The sequence below is a fragment of the Melopsittacus undulatus genome, chromosome 4 (assembly GCF_012275295.1).
Source record: "Melopsittacus undulatus isolate bMelUnd1 chromosome 4, bMelUnd1.mat.Z, whole genome shotgun sequence".
NCBI lineage: Eukaryota > Metazoa > Chordata > Aves > Psittaciformes > Psittaculidae > Melopsittacus > Melopsittacus undulatus.
Window position 1 is genome coordinate 66,089,744 of NC_047530.1, and position 20,348 is coordinate 66,110,091.

The 20,348-nt window shown below is 41.0% G+C and overlaps 1 protein-coding gene across 2 annotated transcripts in view; it reads right to left on the reverse strand.

Annotated features, from left to right (window-relative positions):
- Nucleotides 1-13,225: 13,225 nt before the first annotated feature.
- CTNNA3 (catenin alpha 3) overlaps nt 13,226-20,348 on the reverse strand; it is a 467,065-nt gene continuing 459,942 nt past the window's right edge. For both annotated transcript variants that reach the window (XM_031053362.2, XM_031053363.2), the window contains one exon: nt 13,226-15,535. In XM_031053362.2, the coding sequence (XP_030909222.2) occupies nt 15,248-15,535 (288 nt within the window). In that variant the 3' untranslated portion in view covers nt 13,226-15,247. The remainder of the gene's footprint in view (nt 15,536-20,348) is intronic.

Sequence of the window (20,348 nt, forward strand, 5' to 3'; positions counted from 1 at the left end):
CTGTTTCGCTCAGGTTATCATATGCATGCAAGGGCAGCATTAGGGCGAGATGCACAGGCAGAGCTGAGCTCTGTTGCAGTCACTAAGAGCTCCCTTCCCAGCAACATGTGTGAATTGAACCCAGGGAGAAAAACCCCACCCAAGTTTGAGGCCTTAGCTGGTTGACTTAATCTGCCTAGGCCAGCTCTATGGTGGAAAGTGATAAGACACGGCGTAATACAAAGAATGTCACTGTGCAGGTGTTCTGAATTGCTCACAGGAGTTTAAAACATAAGTGGAGATTTAGTTAGTGTTGTTAGCTAATTCAGGTACCTAAAGTTGGAACAATATGAGTACTTCCAAAGTTTCCGCATGCTGTCTGAGGCTTACATCTGTGAATGATCCCTCAAGATTTTGTAATCTTGGTGACTGATGGATTCTGCAAGTTGTTGCTCTCACTGGCCTACAGCACTGGTAGGACATTATCTTGAGCCCAGCACCCTGCCTAAAGCTGATGTTTTCCAGGCTGCATGTTGTCTTCTTACAGGAGTGTATTATGTGTCCCACAGCAAAGGGCCTACAGGCATGAAACTTAGAGTTTTATCTTGAAGGGTGTATTGACTAATTAATTTTATGATTTGAAAACTTTTTTAATCCCAGATACCTTTGACCACAATTAGTTATCTGAACTTTTTGGGAATTTTCAATTATTTGTCAGGAGTGGTTCAGCATGAATTGTTCATTCCCCCTCTGCCATTTGCCCAGTTTCTTCTTCTTCAAGCATTCTACCTGCTGCTCCAGTTCATGGTCATCCAAGAGGTTCCAGGGAGGCTCTCTACTGTTTTATCATATAAATAAATAAGAAACAAAAACCATGTTGTTTGATGTTCTTTGTATGCCTGCTACCAAACCGTGAAGTCAGAGTTGCTTTAGGTTTAATATAAAAGTCCTAGTTAGTCTTTTATCTTTACTGACATAACTCTAACAGCCTTCACATCCTATCCTGTGTATTTTACCTTTCTTTACTGTAGAGAATCCAACTGTTCCATTATAAATCATCTTACACTTTTTTTAATTACCATAGATAAATTGTGTAACATTTCTGCACTTCATACTGCAGCAAAACTCCAGGTTCTTTCAGTGGGAGCTTCACCTGGATGAAGCAAATCACCAGTGCCCAAAAAATATTTATGTCTGCAACTTCCTAGGGAAGTTTCTTACATGCATTTACCTCTGTGTAACTTGCCAAGCCTGTCTGCCTGCCTGCAGCCTTCTTTCCTCTGCCTGCCTTCTTTCCTTTGCCTGTATGCTTTCCTTTCCTGCCTTCTTGCCTTTGCCTGCCTTCCTGTCCTTTCTCCGTGTCTCTCTCTCTCCTTTATGATAATGAAGAAACCTGCTTTTTACCAATCTCACTTCACTTTTTTGTTTTCTTCTTTTTTTTCCCCTATGTTGCTGTACTTTTTAATTTCTAGTTTTGGTGTTCCTGAATGTTTTGTTAGATGACTACAGTGGTGAAGGTATGGGATGTTTAGCAAGTAGAGCATTTCCTCAGTATATTTGACAAGCAAATTCAAATCTCTTTCTAAACACCAATTCTTTTGAATTCCTGCTAGCTCCCTCCTCAAAACAGGCTGGATTTTAATTTTTCTGTTGCAGTCTATTGCTCTCAATTTACTCCTACTTTAAGAGCATTTCATTTGTTCTCCAGTCATCAGCAAATCATGACAGTATGCAAGGCCTTCCACATTGCATGAAGCTTGTCAGTCATTGTTTGCATCTTACTTTTGTCATCTAATGAGGGGTTTTCATCTAAAATGGACCTTGGGCTGATGCCAACCTCATGAAACTTAACCATGACAAGTGCAAGGTCCTGCATCTGGGTCGGAGCAATCCCAGGCACAGCTACAGGTTGAGCAAAAAGGAAATTCAGAGCAGCCCTGTGGAGAAGGACTTGGGGGTGTTGGTTGATGAGAAAATGAACATGAGCCAGCAGTGTGCACTCACAGCCCAGAAAGCCAAATGTATTCTGGGCTGCATCAAAAGAAGTGTGACCAGCAGGTCGAAGGAGGTGATCCTGCCCCTCTACTCTGCTCTCATGAGACCTCACTTGGAGTATTGTGTGCAGTTCTGGTGTCCTCAACATAAAAAGGACATGGAACTGTTGGAACAAGTCCAGAGGAGGCCACAAGGATGATCATGGGACTGGAGCACCTCCCATATGAAGACAGGATGAGAAAGTTGGTTCTGTTCAGCCTGGAGAAGGCTGCATGGAGACCTCATAGCAGCCTTCCAGTATCTGAAGGGGTCCTACAGGATTGCTGGTGAGGGACTATTCATTAGGGACTGTAGTGATAGGACAAGGGGTAACGGGTTAGAACTTAAACAGTGGAGGTTTAGATTGGATATGAGGAAGAAATTCTTTACTGTTAGGGTGGTGAAGCACTGGAATGGGTTGCTCAGGGAGGTTGTGAATGCTCCATCCCTGGCAGTGTTCAAGGCCAGGTTGGATGAAGCCTTGGGTGACATGGTTTAGTGTGAGGTGTCCCTGCCCATGGCAGGTTGGTTGGAAGTAGATGAGCTTAAGGTCCTTTCCAACCATAACTATCCTATGATTCTATAAACATCTTAGTTTGCCTGTTGTGGTTCTTAAGCTGAAGTAAGTTTTTTTGTGATTGTTTGCCATATCAGAAATCACTTGCTAATCTCCTTTGTCCTTTATTTGAATTGCTTTATAGAATTCAATTACACACATTCTATAATTACATCACCTGTGATACTTTGTAATAATTCTCACAAGGCCAAATGACTTTCCTGAAGTTAAATGTAAGAAACTGAGACAAGTCTCTCAAATTGTATAATTTATTCTGGAGAGGAAATAAGGAGCTCAAGTGCAAAACCTTGTTAAAGAATAAAGCGTATCTAAAACATGTGCATATTAAAAATTATCATTAGAATGTACCATAGGTCCAGTTATTCTTTGTATAGCCAAATTGACTTGAAAATATGTGGATGTGGACAGAACGCACACATCCTTACATAAAGACACATTACGTACAATTCTGTTACAAAAATCTGCTCAATATAGCAAATAATTGGAAGAAGTTCAACTGGGTTTAACAGTTAATTTATCAGTCTTCAAATGTTTCCATTTTCTTCAATAAAATACAACAAAATTATGGAAGATGATACCAGTCAAGATAAAGTCTTGTGCACAAGATTTATCCAAGTAATTCATTCTTATCTGTACTTTGTATAAATTAATACTAAACTAATTCATCACCACCCAAAATCCTGTTTGCAGTAGTTTATCAAGTTATATAGCTGTTCCTCCATTTGAATAATCCATGCTGTGCTACAGAAAGTTATCACTACCCAGGAAGCAAGACATGGCCTACTGCTTAGGTGGCCCAACAAAATATGAAGTAAAATCATCTTGATTTTGAAACAGAGTATATGAATACTGGATTTGTTTTGTTGCCGTGCATTTAGTGCGAATCCTTGTTTTATTGTCTGTATCTTACTCTCCTGCAGTAAAATGTTCGCAGTTGTCCTATTCACGTTCAGTTATTCTATTCCGGAGGGATGATACAGTCTTCCCTTGGAGTGCATGCTGTCCCGAAAGCTTGAGACCCAGTCCCCTCAGGTGGTTACCCCGTGCTGGCCCAAACAGGGCCTTTCTGCTTCTGGAAATCAGACCAGCCTGGGGTCAATTGTGCAGATGTAGGAGGCTGGAGGGAAGCTCCTCTCTATAAATTCTGCATCTCTGACACACAAAACACATCCACAATGCAGGAGAAGGCATTCTTTCAGTCAACTGTCTTCCATTTGCTCACTTCAGGCAGTCAGTAGTATTCTGAAAGCTCCTTTCAGGTGAAATAATCCTCTTATATGTGTTACAGAGAAATGATAAGATTATAATGTACCTGAGTCTAACAGAGGATCAGCTTTCTTTTCATAAAATAATCTGGGTCTGCTCACAGTTCATTGCTTGGGACAAGAGATCTTGGGAAAATTGCCTACAGCCTACTACCATTTTAATGGAGAGCAATAAGCAATGGCTCTTTTTTCCATGCCAGATGTATCTTAGAATTGCCCTGCAGCATTGCGTATCTGTTATATTCCTTACCTGTGTTGCTAAGAGAAATAAAATGACAACCTTTGAGATTCAAATAGAATTAAAAAAAAAATAAAAAATGATGGTCACTGTGCTCCTGGGAAAGGATCACACAATATTGAAACCAGTGTCCTTAAAGCTCAGAGACAGCTACAGAAGTGAGCAATGACAGAGAGGTGGCTGCAGTCTTCTAGATACTTCATGTTATTGCCTTTTTTAATGTAATTCTCAGGAGATAGCTAATTTATTTGAGACCCTGTTGGACTAGCTTATGTAACAAGGAATTGCAGTGCAGTGGCTTCAGGAGTCCAATGAAGAATTCCTGGTTTTGAAGTAGTAAACTCGTCTTGCATCTCTTTTCTGTCTGAAATTATTGTTTTGTTTTATATGTGGTTTGACATCTGTCCCCAGAGCACACACATTTAAGGATGGGAATTTTAAAAATTAAGGTAACCTTTTTCTAAACAAGTAAATATTACTGCTGTCGACAAATAGCATTGTGATCTGCAAAATCAGAGGGAGAAGCCTGTGGCCACTGCAATTATTTTGTTGACTTTGCAAGTATAGCTTGCTCTGTTTGCAGTCTAAGGGTTTGAGGTTTTTGTAAGCTCTTCTCTGTGTGCTGCATTGATTCTTTAGTATTTTGCTACTAGTCCCTCTTTTATCCTCCCTTTAGATATCAGAATCAGTGGGTGCTACAGCGGCCAGTTAACACCTCTTGTTATAACAGACTGCCATTGCAAAAAAAAAAAGGGAGTTGGAGTCCTATTGCCAGGGAGACAGTGTTGTGAATGATTACAATTAGGCTGAGCCTGTGGTGGAAGCTGGTCAATGCATCTTTTTTTATTGGTTTATGGAGATCTGTATTTAAGGGGAAAAAAGATGTGTTGAAAAAATACAGGGAGTTTATACCTATCTGCTTCTGCCAGGTTAGAAAAGTGGGAGAGCATGAGCAGGGCATGAGCACACAGATTTAACAGGAGGAGGAAAGACCTTTCACTCCAGAGGCAGGGTTAGGGTTCAGGTAAATATTTGATTTTTATAAATAATAGCAGTATTAGAACCACTGCAAAGTGATCTGACTGCTGTCCCAGCAGCACAGCTTTGATTCAGCAAAGCACTTGCATATAATCCTAAAGCCAGGCCAGCTGAAGAGATCATTTAAGCATGTGCTTAATTATATTGTCTGCAGTATTGGCAGATCCATGAGACTTCTTTGAAGTGGGAATCATTGCTTGTACTCACTGTGATAAAATGTGATGAGGTATGTTATATTGGTATGTGTTGAAAGGTAAAGCACCTTACCATTAGCCTGACCAAATACTAGCAGCTGTCAATTCAGGCTACATTAACTGTAAAAAAAGATAATTCAGCCAAGTTTTACCCCCACACACTCATTGTCTTACCTAACACTTGCATGTTATAAGGAATACTACATCTGAAATGATGTCATGGGTTCAGCAGTAGCTCATGCTCTGCCAGGGAGGAGGGAGAGATAGGGCGCCTGGTCTGGGCTAGTCGGGGAGGTATTCCATACCACAGCACATCCTGCTCAGGGAGGGAACTGGAAGCTGGCCGGGAGGGGAGGGGTGAGCTCTCTCTTCGGGGCTGTGCTCGTGTAGGCGGGTGGTATTGTATTTTCTCTCCCTGTTTGTCTCCTCTAACATTGATTTGTTATTGGTAGCAGTAGTGATTTGTGTTATACCTTAATTGTTGGACTGATTTTACCTCAGTCCATGGGAGCTGTATTCCTCTGGCTCTCCTTCCCATCCCTCTGGGAGTGGGAAGGTGGGGGGGGGGAGGGGGAGGGGAAACATGGATTGTGCAGATTTAGTTTAAACCACAACAGTTTTTGGAACACAAGCACAGCCCCGAAGAGAGAGCTCACGCCTCCCCTCCCAGCCAGCTTACAGTTCCCTCTCCGAGCCCAGCCCAGAGTGTTAACCCCTTCCCTTCCAGCCAGCTTCCAGTCCCCTCCCCGAGCAGGACGTGCTGTGGTATGGAATACCTCCCCGACTAGCCCAGACCAGGCACCCTATCTCTCCCTCCTCCCTGGCAGAGCATGAGCTACTGCTGAATCCATGACAAATGAGTAATTCCATTTTTCATTATAACAGACTATATTAATCTGTAAAAATACCAAACCAGCAAAGAAGTGAGAAATATACCATATGCTATCTAATAACGTGGCATGATTCCTGGTTTAAATAAGTCTGTATCCCTTGTCTAGGTAGCATATTGTATGTTCCTTTTGAGTTTTTGTGAAGTCTATTTATATGAAAGTCAAACAATAAGATATAATTTGTTTTCAAAATATATATTAAATTGTAGTCTTTAGGTTTCTAGTTGCTTTTCCAGTCCTCCTGCATTGGTAATAAACTTTGGAACCTTCAAATACTTGGTGGCAAAATCTGTACCAAAGTGTGGGTCTCATAGCTAGATGTAGTTGGATAACCATTCTCCTTTAGATGCTGCCTTTTTTAAGGAAAAAGAGATTGCAGTATCAGGGTGCAAAGCTTCTGGATGAGGAATTCAGATTTGGCCAGAAAAGGAGCTTTTTAAAAAGCTGTCTTGCCAATTGCTCTATTTAAAATATGGCTGACTGTCCTTTTCTTAACAAAACAAACAAAAAAAGCATGATGTTTTTATCTGATAAGTAGCCAACCCAGATTATTTCACAGAAATCCCTTCCTTGAATGACACACATCTCTTACTGCGTAAGCCACTGGTGGGGGGTGCATTCTATTAAGTATGTACCTTAACCAAAAGGGCCTCATCTACATGGTTTGTGAACACTTCTAGGGATGGTGATTCCACCACTGCCCTGGTCAGCCTGTTCCAATGCCTGATCACCTTCTCAGTGAAGAATTCTTTCCCTAATATCCAACCTAAACCTTCCCTGGTTGCAGCTTGATACCGTTACCTCTTGTCCTGTCACTTGTTACTTGAGAGAAGATATCCACCACCACCTCACTACAACCTCCTTTCAGGTAGTTGTAGAGAGAGACATGGTCCCCCCTGAGCCTTCTCTTCTCCAGACTAAACACCCCCAGTTCCCTCTGCCACTGCTCGTAAGACTTGTGCTCCAGAACCTTCACCAGCTTTGTTGCCCTTCTCTGGACTCACTCCAGCACCTCAATGTCTTTCTTGCAGTTAGGGGTCTAGAAGTGAACACAGGACTCGGGCTGCAGCCTCGCTAGTGCTGACTACTAGTAGGGGATGATCAGTGCCCTGGTCCTGCTGGCCACACTATTTCTGATAGAGGGCAGAATGCCATTGGTCTTCATGGCTGCCTGGGCACAAGCTGGCTCATGTTCAGCCATTGATCAGCACCCGCAAATCTTTTTATGCCAAGTGGCTTTCCAGCCACTCTTCCCCAAGCATGTAGTGTTGCATGGGGTTGTTGTGGCCCAAACGCAGGACCTGGCACTTTGCTTTGTTGAACTTCATACCATTTGCCATAGCCTGTGGCCACAGGTCAATCCACCCTGTCCAGATCCCTCTACAAAGCCTTCCTATCCTTCAACAGATCAACACTTCCAGCCAACTTGGTGTCATCCACAAATTTACCGAGAGTGTACTTGATCTCCTCATCCATATCATCAGTGAAGATACTAAACAACATTGGCCCTAACACTGAGCCACTAGTGACCAGTTGCCAAGTAGATGTGATACCATTTACCACCACTCTTTGAGCTTTGCCATCCAGTCAGTTTCCAACCCTGTGAAGAATACACCTATCCAGGCCATGAGCAGCCGGTTTCTCCAGGAGAAGGCTGTGTTGAATACTTTACTGAAGTCCAAAAAAAGTACAGCTACTGAAACATAATGTTTCTGAAAACCAATATTGTAAGGGCTGTTTACCTGGGAACAGCTTCCTTTGTAGTCCTTTTGCCCTATTCTGTTATATTCTGCTGTTAATAATTTAGGAGGTGATGAGAAGGCTTGTTTGTGCATGTATTTTGCTTACACTGGACTCATGTATCATTGGCTGTCAGCTTTGGTCCTCAGCTGTTGGTGATGCAGAAAATTAACGGAGTCTTCAGCCCAGGCATTATGGTAATAGAGCACCTGAGGATGTGCCATCACCACCCATGTGATTCAGTATTTCATTCTACCAATAAGCTCTTTGCCCTTTGGATTGAGTATTAATAACCTTCATATTTTGTATTTTGGTATTTTAAAGTTGGCCCTGGCATGCCTAAATAAAGACAAGTTGTTTGAAATGCAGCAAGAGGAAAGGGCAAGGAAGACGTATTTTCTTTTGGGGAGCATATCTCTTCACTGGTGGCATGCTTTCTACCTGTTCAAAAGCAAACTTCAAGGTGACTGATCAGTCTTAGCCAGTCTGAATGAGGGATAACATTTTTAGGGAGCTGCTAGAGAGGAAGGACTACTGTAACTACTGTAAGAGGGATATTTTACCACTGACATCAAAATAGCTTTGCTGATATAGCCTGACTGCTAAGCTGGCCACACAGCATTTCTCCTTCTTCTTTTGTAGTGTTTTGACAAGATGATAAAATGAAGCAAGATCTTGGGAAATGGGGGTGGATGTGCTGATAGCCTATATGGTCTCCTTTCATTTAAAGAAGTTGCAGTGTCCAGGACAGAAGACAGGAGGCTAATGCTGAGGGGGAAATATCAAAATGATAGGAAAATAGGACAGATGGAAGCTAAAAGATGGCTTAAAAGGGAATAGGACAAGTGGGTTACTTGGTCACTGCCTACAAGTAACATTAGGAAGTTGTCAGAAGGATTAGGGTTCCTTTCCTACTTTCTTAGCTAACCTTGCAGACAGACATGCCAAGCACCTCTGTGAAGCCATTGAAGATCCGCTCCCAGTTATATTCCTGAACGTCATATGAGCTGTGGCTCCTCTGAATGAGACAGAGTGGGCACATTGTGGTTATGGCATGTCAGGTGATGAACAATAGTAAAAAATGTTAATCTAAGCAAGCCCATTCCCACACCTGATGGTAAAGGGCAAAATACAGAAAGCTGAGAAAACAGCCACATCCCGAATGTGAAGGACCTTAGCTGCTGGTGCTTAAATAGGTAGCCTGCCATTATTACCTGAATTTTAATGTATGACTAGGTATCATCTACATGCAGCATTACAGCTATAATACTATTCTTTTTCCTCTAGAAGAGGGCTTAGTTGTGACTGTTACACAGTCATGACTGAGCAGAGGAATATGGTACAAACCACACAATGTATTTGCACACAAAATGTTTACACAAGTAGTAGGAATAGTTTAATGCCTGTTTCTCTGATTGCTGCCTATCCAAGCTCTGAGAAACATCACTGAGGCTTTGGGCTTTGCAGCTTGTTGGGTGAGTCCTTAGTAACTCAAAAATAAGTAATATGAAACAATCAGTGCAACTTATTGATAGGGTGGCTTCCAGTATGTGCATCAGTTGCTGTAAAATAACAGCTGGGTGAATAATGCAAAATTTATACTTAGATAATCTGTGCTTAGGAGCAATTTAAGACCAAGAATACAGAGGACTAGAGTGGGCTCATAGAGGGATAAGAAGGTGGAAAAGAATCTCTTTCTGTTTTTTTCCTCTGGTCCTTGTAAAACTGTTACTCCAGGGAAATTCTGCTTTGCCGGGGAAATCATTCCTTTGAATGATGGTCTTTCTCCACCAGAGAAGCTGAAAAAACAGGAGAGTTTTCTTCCTTTCTTCCATTCCTTCAGCCATGCTGGGTAGTTGGAAAAACAGAGCATGGTACTCTCTTCTGTATTTTGAAAGCATGGGAGCAATTTCCTATTTTGTTTCCATCTAATAAGGGAGCTCTGGGAACTAAGCAGACAAAACACCTAGCAGCAGGCTTGCTAGAGCAGATAGCACCATCTCCCTTAACATCCTGCCTCCCTGAAAGAGCAATGCCAAAAAGGTAATCTGCACCACAGCTCATGAGCTACATGATTATTTTCAGCTGCTGTTACATCACCTTCTGACTTCTATAAAAATAATTGAGAACTACAGCAGAAAAGTCAATGGCTCTAAAAGGGCCAGGCTGATAGAAGACTGAGTCCAGAGGAAACATCATCCTGCATGACAAGGCATCTCTGTAGTCTCCGGCATGCTTAAATGCAGTAATTTTCAGCATCAGGAAGTAGAATAGGAATATTTCCTCTCCTGTAAAAAGCCCCTTAAAAATAAAAACACTAGCTCCATCTCGTGTATTGCAAGTTTTCATCTTAAGTATTTCTAGTTTTTAGCTTAATTATTTCTAGTATCCTGGATTCAAAACTTAGACCCTCAGCTTTCAGTTTCTTTGACCATAGCAGCAAGTTTCTTGTGTTTATAGGAAACAACAGGGGCTTTGAAGCATTTTTGTGCTTTGCGTTTATATAACTTTTAAGCCATTTCTGCTTTGGATATATTTTGTTTCTCTTTATTGCAAGAAAGTTTCCACAGAGGTGCAGCTTATTAATTGAAAAGTGGTATTTTTCATTGCAGCAATACTTTTTGGTGTACAATACAAAACCCCTAAGATATTTCATCAATAGCACTAGTGCATTTTTGTAACTTGAAGTAGTTCTGGAAACAAAACAAACCTACTAACCATCTTAGGAGAAAGAGTAAGCCAGTTCCAATGGCCTCCCAGAGAAAACAAAAATTAAGCATATAGCATCATATGCTTGATATATAATTACTCTGCTAATACGCTTTACATTGTATGGGTTTGGACAGTTTCAGATGACTGCTTCTGTTACGTTAACTTTTTCTTCCCAGCACTCCTGTGGTTTTAGTGGGCTATTAGACGGGAAGCAGTTTGTTAACAGTTGTGTATAACCAGAGCTGTAGAGCAAGAATGGAGGTGAGAGCATAGAAGAGGGTAGGGAAAGAGTCACTTGTGCCTCAGGTGTCCACCAAGAGCTGCTGGCAAGGACCAGGAGGATGAGAGAGGTGTGTTTTCAAGACTCTTGGGGCTCGGGGGGTCACGGGACTGTGAGGCAGAGGGCAGGCACCACTTGCTGAATCCGAAGTGCTGGTCCTAGTCTCAAGATGTCCAGCACCATTTTATCAAACCTTCTGTCTCTGGAGTTCCAACTTCCACGTCCTGTGACAAAAGTACCACCCCTGCTTACCAGCCTCACTTATTCCTCACCCCAGAGCTCAAGGTGTAAGTGCAGAGAGGGTTAACGCAACCTTTCCCTCAAAAAAAAGGCCAATCAGTTATGTCAGAACCATGCAAAAGAGCAGGGCTCCAGGGGTGGGCAGAGGTAGAGGCACAGGTGGTTTTACATTTTCCTGAGGGCCCAAGAGATGAGGGTTTTCATTGCTTACTGGGAGCAGCTCACTAAGTCAGGGCAGTAAGGAAGGAATTGAGACAAACAGCAAACTATGCGCAACTCAATCTTCAATGACAGAATCATAGGATCATAGAATAGTTAGGGTTGGAATGGACCTTAAGATCATCTAGTTCCAACCTCACACTAAAACATGTCACGCAAGGCTCTGTCCAACCTGGCCTTGAGCACTGCCAAGGATGGAGCATTCATAGCTTCCTTGGGCAACCTGTTTACAGCTCAGCATCACTAAGTATTAAAGCAGTGAGAGCAGTGACACGATCAAGTTGCTTATTAAAAAAAAATTCAACAGCTTTGGGTTTCGTGGAAGTGGCATGGATGTGGCCTCTTGTACTGCTGTGCTTCAGCAATGAAAATACCATCTAGTGCAGGTGTTAGTGCTTCACAGATTTCATTTTTGTTTTTCCTAAAATTGCCTTCAGTTGTCCATCAAACTTTGCTCTCTAGTGGGGAGAGGACAAGCAAGTTAGTGAAATAATCTGAGCTGCTGAGGCGAGAAAGTTGCAAAGCTGCAGTTAACAGCATAGTTTCAAGGGACACACTGATATGCTGCAGACATTATGCAAACACAGAGGTAAGCAACAGTGGAGTGAAAACTTATACTCTGAAAACTGGGGCTATGAAGGTATGAGAGCAGACTGCAGGATGAATTAAGTAGCTGCTTTTGAATAAAACTTACTGAGCAGCACATCCTCCTTTAGCATTATTGATAGTTGCATAGAAGTGGTAGTTCCCTATTTTGCAGGTGTCATGGTTTGAGCATGTTTTGAGGGTGTTTTTTGTTCAAGGTTTTTTTTTTTCCAGCCAGGTGGGAGGGGAGTCCGGGAGGAAGGAGAGACAGGACACCTGACCCAGGCTAGTCAATGAGGTATTCCATACCATAGCACGTGATGCTCAGGATGCATACTGGGAAAGGGAAGGCTGGAGGGGGGAGCTCTGGAGAAAAATGGAGGAGGGAGCACATGGTGCTCGGCCGGGCAGGGTGGAGTGAGTTATGGGTCGGTGGCTGGTGGGGTGTTGTATTCTTTTCACTTGCTGTTTGCTGTATCATTATTATTTGTAGTAGTAAATGGCAGTAGGGGTTTTGTGTTATGCCTTAGCAATTAAACCGTTCTTATCTCAATCCGTGGGGGCTACATTCTTTGGATTCTCCTTCCTAACTCTCCGGGAGTTGGGGGACTTGGTTTAAACCACGACAGCAGGCTACAGAGGGGGGTATTGAGCTATTATGGTGGGCTTTTTACAGCTCCAGGACTTGTTTCTTACCCTTCTGCCTCTTGAGACAGGAATACACTTTACCTTGTAATGTTTTCACTTGTGTTTGGAATTTAGCCAAGAAAAAGCAGTCTAAATACAATTAACTTACCATTCTTTTGTCTGTTTTCAAAAAACAGCAGTATTTTCTTGTTCATTTAAAAGGTTGTTTTTTTACCCAGTATATTCAATGTAATAGGAATAGTACTGAAAGTTGAGATCAGACTGGCTATTGAGTATGGCCACAATAATAGAGTAGTAAATAACACTGCAGGAAGGAGCATTAAATTAAGCAATAAACTGTGCTTTAATGATACTAATGCTAGGAAAACTCTCAATTAGACCTAAGTGTACATACACTTAGTGAGCTGGAAGACTGGCACCCCTATGAGGAAACCTGAGATTTCTGAACTGGGTTTTCGCTTGTTTTAGAGACCAGTAAGGAGACACATCAAAGAAACAGAAAAATCCCAGGACACCAGAAGACATCTTCTCAGTGGTGCAAGTGCTTTTTATTAATAATGTGAAAACGAGCTATTAGTTACAAACATTTGAGGTCAGGGTGACCTATATGAAAGGTGTGGCCCAGAGATACCAGGATTTATTAAGAAAGTAACTAACACCCTTCCAAAACAAGGAACTCTTCTGCTGGCTTCTGGACTTGAACATTGCTGGGGACATAGGCAGTCTGAGGGAGTGGGCCAGAATCTGGCATGGAGGTTTTGGCTTTAAAGTGTGACAACAGTGTATGCTCACCTGATCTCTGTACCAAACAGAATCTTTATCTTGGCTTTGACAGTCTGCCAGCAGACCTACTGAAAGCAGGTGGTACAACCTGCTCTGTATTAGCTCTGCCTGCTCCACTTGAATGTTAGCTGGTTCCCACTCTTTAGTCCCAAGAGGACTAGCAAAGACCTATACATGGTAAAAAGATCTTGATGCAAACAAGCTTGAGGGAATCTCAGTTTGATGAAAGGACTTTTTTGTTACAAACTTCTACTTTTGTATCATTTAGCAGATAGTAAAGTTAGGGAACATGAAGTAGTGATCTGCAAAATTTTTAATTCATGATTGCTGTATGTTTCATGAGATTTCTTAACCAACAGCCTAGATATTATACTGCTTTTCTGTCCTGAGCTTTAAAAACATAGTGGCATCCGAAAGAGGATAAATGGAGTTTATGGTTATTTTTGCTGCCCATATTGCACTAGGTAGGTCCACTGCTGTGCCAAACAAGGTAATAAATGACATGGAGCAGCAGCCTATAGTCTGGAGCCACCTCATAGTGGTAGCCAATGACCATCGTGAAGTTCTGGCATTTGAGTGCTTTCACCTTAGCAAATACAAAAAGGATCTATTTAACTGCTAAGTCAGACATTTTGAGTAACAAGTGCAGTGTGGGAAAACTCAGCAACATGGCAGAGAAGAGAGGGGTTAGATTCTTCACCACAAAAAAGAAAATTGAACTGGATTTTATTCAAATAACTTCAGAAGAATTTTCTTCAATTATCTTACAGAAGCCTGGTGTTGACCACAGGCTAACAGCACTTACCCTTCATTATATATGCTGAGACACAGCACAGTCGTCTAGCAGACTGCTTACTGGCACAGTCATGCATTTAGGGTTCTACTGTCATAAGAAAAAGAATTTAAGTCACTACAGTTACCTTGCAAAAATTTCATAATTCCTGAGATTCAGGATAGGTGCATGTGTATTTCACACACTGATCTCAGAATAATGATTTATTTCATACTTTTTCTTTTGTGCAGTGATTAGGTTTTTTTTACTGTTAACATCTTAATTATATGAACTTCCAAATGTAACAGTTGGCAGCTTTATTAGTATTCACAGAATAGAGTAGGAAACAGAACACAGATTAATTTTAATGTTTCAAAAGGCCTTTTAAAGAGGTATTATTACTGCTATGTTGCAGTCAGGGGTTTTTTTTCTTGTTATTACATTGTTATATCCATGTTGTTAGAACATTTTTTCTATTTCAAACTTAAATTTCTAAGACTGGATCTTGGATGAGGGGAGATCTTCAGATCTTTCAATCTAGATACAAGTTGAGGGCCTAGACTCAGCTAGCATCAAGCAGTCCAGCTGATTTGATCATGGTATAATGATGCTGATAAAGGATCTGGCCCAACAGCATGTTTGAAAAGCTGTATATCATGAAACACACAGAGTTTAATAGTGGCTACATTCATCCCTGGTAAAGGAATGCTGAAGCCTAGTGAATGTGGTACAACTTCGGGCAGGTTGGCAGATTGCATCCTCCTTTCCAACTACTGCACCATCCCATAACGTATTTCTCGAAGTGCTCTGTTGAAAACCAGTATATGTGCCAGTATAAAGCCATGATAAGTTTGTCACTGCAAGATGAGTATTTTCTTTTTCAACTATGTGTTTCTAATTAATCCAAAAGCCATTTTCAAATAATTTAAGTGTTATCTTACAGATTTAGAGGAAAGCAAATCATTAACATAGCATAGTTATTAAATAAGTGGGGGAAAAGAGGAAAATTCAAAGATCATAAATTCAAGATAGAGACCAAAACATGGCAGAGTATTAGACTACCTCTCTGCCTCTAAATTCACTCATGACTTGAACAGGATGGATTCTCTTCTTTGCAGAACCTTTCCTGACAGCCGCATAGATTTCTTCTGGCTTCTCTCTTTTAATTAGGGGCTTCTTCTCTGGAGCCTTCATTCTCCACATGACAACAGGATGTCGTGGGCCAGTAGGACTCTGTATCTTGATAATCTTTGTGGATGCAATATAGGACATCTTCACTGTCTGTACCACAGCATTCATTAAATTTTTGGCTGCCTGAATTAGTGAAGTGACGCTATCCAACTGTAAGAAGAAAAAGAAACATTAGCCTAGGAAGTCGGCCTGCTTTTAAATTCAATATGCTCAGGAATAAACAACAGTTAAAAAGTAAGGCTACAATACCAAACCCTAACTTCTTTGTTGTCCCTTGATGTGTTTATATTAATGTTCCACAGCTCAGACTTAAAGTGATATGCAGAAATTTGTGCTGGCAGAATACAAATGCTTATGTAGATAATGTTTATTGTTTTCTTTTTTTAAATGTGAATTTATGGTGCTTGTCTGCAGGGTCTCATTGTTATTACTACTGATGAGTAATGAAACCAGCTCAAAGAGCTATGAAAATGTGATCCATTACTTCTTTTGTATCAGCACTAAGCAAAGTCTCCAGCCGCTGCTGTCACATTCCAGGCTCTCACACATGCTCCTGAGCAATGCTGGGATACTGTAAAGTGACTAGTTTTGTCAGAGCTGTTGAACCTAGTCTTAGCTGCCAAGAATTATGAGCCAGATAGCACACAGAAATCGCAGTAACTTTGTGGCCTCTCAAATTGTTTAAGGAGTGCCAACCTAAGAGGCAGAATGCGTTAACAAACTAATCCCTATCACCTACTAACATCTTCAACAGCATAATAAATGTGCATACAAGTGCTAAAGCAAAGGCAATTTCCCATCAATACTCATAGAAACAGTACATTTAATTAGATCCGAAAATCTGCTAACTGCAACAAAAATGACAGCTTTAACAAGAAATTTGGCTTTGCTATACTGCACTGTAGCATAATACAAGCAAACTCACCAATAGCACTGCTCCCTTCATAGATTTGAGGCCTGCAGTCTCCAGCATCTATGGGCTGAGAGCAGTGCGCTGGGGACATTACACTGTCCTAGTCACCTCCTCACATGTGACTGGCATCACAGCTACAGGCTAGTTGCACAGTGCAGATGCTACAATCTTGGGAACTTTGGCTTATCAAAAACCAAGGACAAGCACAATTGTATGACAAAAAGCCAACACTGGCTAAAGAACTGTTACCTGTAACTGGCCATCAGTATTGTTCCAGCACTTGGAAATGAGCCTTTTTCTCATTTCTCCTGTTCCCAAAACACAGACTGATAAGGCTTAGGCTCATCCCTTCAGAAGTAACAGGGACAACAGCACCATAAAGGGTGAGAAACTGGGTGGGCAGGGGGTGGGAGAAGGCAAGATCACTATGGTTTGGATGTAAAAGTAGTAGGAGTACTCTATGTATTACTCTAGTAAATGTAGTAGAACCTACATTTTAACTTCTAAACATCCTCTTTGTTGAAACATTTGCCTGTAAAAGCAATGAAGCCAGTGCTCTAAAAGGGCCATCCATGGGAGGACAGTCTTGCACTTTGTCATCCAGCCTGTCTTTTGCAATATGCAGGTTTGCAAACTGATTTTTTAGGAAAGGTTCAGGGTCTTCTCCCCTTTGCCAGGTCACATGAATTGATCACGTGAGAAGTGTGTGTTATTGTCTGTTATGCTGATTGTGTAAGACTTTGCACACATACACCCAAATTCAAATAAGGCAACAACAAAAATGCAAGGGATGGGATTTAGTTGCATTCTGGAAACACCTCTGAACTGGCAGAAAAACCCTCCGGTTATTATCATGTTTACTGCTGCTCTCTGGAAGTGTGAAATAACCCTAATACCCTCCAAAAACTAAAATAACGTGCAGATATGTGTGATGACAAACTGAAATTTATACTCTGAGAAAAGGTGTAAAATTTACCAGATGGCCTCTAAAGTTCATTCCTTTCTGCAGCATCCCTTTTTTAGAAGGGATTTGCACTGTATAATAGTCATGTAATCTTTGCATGGTAGTATTTTAACATAAGCTGGTAGGTATATTTGAGGCCTGTGATGTATAAACTTTACTTTGGGGAGCAGGCTGTCCAACCACTCTGCTAAGTTCAGCAGTACAACATATTTACTGTCATATGATTTGACATGAGAATGCTCCATCCCTGGCAGTGTTCAAGGCCAGGCTGGATGAAGCCTTGGGTGCTATGGTTTAGTGTGAGGTGTCCCTGCCCATGGCAGGGGGGTTGGAACTAGATGATCTCAAGGTCCTTTCCAACCCTAACTATTCTATGATTCTATGATTCTATGAAGTTCAAAGCACACAGTTACCTCCAACCTAAAGCTTATTTCAAATGCTGCTTTTAAACTAAACATGTTAAAAAACTCCAGTCTGCCAGTAAGGTGTTCTGCTAACAGGCTTTGTCATTACCCTCCTGATACATCTTCAGTCTCCAGCATATCTGTTTTTCTAAGGAGGCTGCCTAGTTGTGCAGCTTCAGCACACTGGCACATGAACTGATGTCCTGGCCAGTTTTCAAGCTGCTGAATGTTCACTGTTGTAATATTTATTTATTTGGCTGGTTAGAAGGAATCAGAAGGGGAGACAGATCAAGTTGTGTGTGAACTTTTTCTTTCATGCTAACCAGAGAATTATACACACAGCCACACATGCATACGCATGTGTACACAGTCCCAAAATTTCAATTATCTGTTGTTTTCTAGAACAGCTGATGCCTCCATGATCCTGACAGCTTCTTAAAGAGGCTTTGAATGAGCTTTTTTTCTCTATCCATGGTCAATATTGGAGGCATCATGCACACTTTTCTAGCATTTGCTGTGTAGTAACACCACTGTGAAGCTGCTGTATACCAGAGGGCGCAAAAGAAAAGATCATCTTGGTTCTATGGCAGCAGGTGTACAGGCTTAAAGGGAAGGTTTTTCATTAAATTTCTCAGTGATACCAGTTTCTGTAATCCTTCCACTTTCTTAAAGTTGCCTGGAGTTAAGAGTTACACTGGGAGGAAATATGTTTGAAGCTTCTACATGAACTTGGTAGCAGCATCAAGGCAGGATAAAGGTTGTCCCAAAACTTCATCCAGTTTTTACTATGACTGTAGTTTATACTGTGAAATATGGCTAATAAAGCAGTATCCTTTCAGGAGACCGTTACAACTTGCCTTTCCTCTCCTTTTGGAAACTGAACAGTTATCACCTCATTCTGGCATCTGTAGCTCCTTTCACAGAATGGCCGTGGCTATGGAGCAGTCCACACCTCCTTCACCACACCACTGTGATACTGTATTTTTATTTATTAAACTACAATCATATATCTACTATAAACGAATTATAAATAAGCTTACTTCATGGGTCTCCAGTTTTGCTGAGGTTGGCATTACGAAGCTGTTTACTTTAGGGATTTGGCTGTGGTTACTTACCACAGTGGCAGGGGCAGACGGGAGGTAGGTGGTATATGTCAGAACAAGCAGCAATTGCCATTAGTTTTACTTTGCTCTTAGCATCTCTGCGTAGGCAGTGAAATAGAGGGAGACTTATGTAATGCTGCCCTTTAGGCTATCCATGTTATTTTCAGTGTCTTAGTGTCCAGGTTCCCCCTCAGTTTTCTGGTACTCACACTAGTCTCACTTCTATACTGAAAATGTGGATATTAATGGGAGGGAGAGGGAAGCTATTTTTTAAACTGCATTCAAAATTTCAGAACTTTCAGAAGATGTTATTAGATATGTATCACAGGTGGTGAGAGTCAGGCCATATATGTCATCTTTTTCGTCTCTAGAGAGCAGCTGTTTTTATACTTCAATGCCACTAGCATTATAGACTTTGGTGTAAATCTATTCTATAAATCTAATCTACTCAGGGACGCTCTGCACTTGGTTGCTTTTATCTCAGATATTCATCAGGCTTTCAAGGTCTCATAATGTATCTACGAAAACTGATGAAATGAAACTTGGCATAAATGAAAGATTGATAACATATTCATTGAGCATTTAAGCTCATTTCATGTAGCTGTGAACTCTTCGATGTGTAGCAAGTGGTGCATAAAGATTCACCAGCAAAACAAACAAACAAACAAACCCCAAACTAAAAGCTGTTTTATTTTTGGGTGACTTCCACTTTTGTTCTTTTGGCACTTTATATGGAGACACAACATTCCTGCCTCCACATTTCACAGGTCTGACTGTCAGTCAAGACAGTAATTCATTAAAGGATTTAGGAAAAGCATCTTTTGCCATATCTTTCCTTATTTAAATGTTATCTGTACTGGTTTCCATTGCAAAAGAAACACAGAACAATTCCATAACCACTGTGGTGAAACACAGAAGATAAAGATATAGTGAGTTTTTTAAAAAAAAAAAAAAAAACAAAAAAAAAAAAACAAAAAAACAACCTGCCCAATCCTTCTCTCCCCAAAATCAGCGCTCATGCTGAAATCGAATCCCTCCTCTCCAGCACTTGCATTTCTCTTCTGTAATGAGTTCGGTGTGCAAGTAAATTAACTCCACTGAAGAACAAAACTGAAGGGAGTGCAGCAAAAAATGAATTCTGAAACTTTATTTCCAATTTGTTTGCATGTACCATATTTTTCACATTTTTATAAAACAATTTCATGTCTTGGCAGCAGTAGCAATCCATTATTATAAGAAGCTTAACCATATGGTCAGTAACTTTTGTTTAATATTCAGAATGATTAAGAGTATCATGATTTAGAATATCAAGAAACTCTTCTGCTGTCAAAGTATTTTCTGTTCTGTGTATCAAGAAATGTTTGCCATGTCAGGTGTCAGGAGGAGTTGTTTCTGTAGCAAACAAATAGAGAATTTCCTTATTGTCAAAGCCTGCAAATACGTCAGTCTCCCGCTCACATTCTTAGCAAGGATTTGCAGATGCTGTCTCTTTGACATAAACAAGTGGCAGACAATTGCCTCCTGGAATAAAGCTGTGAGAGACTATGCAAAACAATACCCAAAAATAACTTCTTGATCT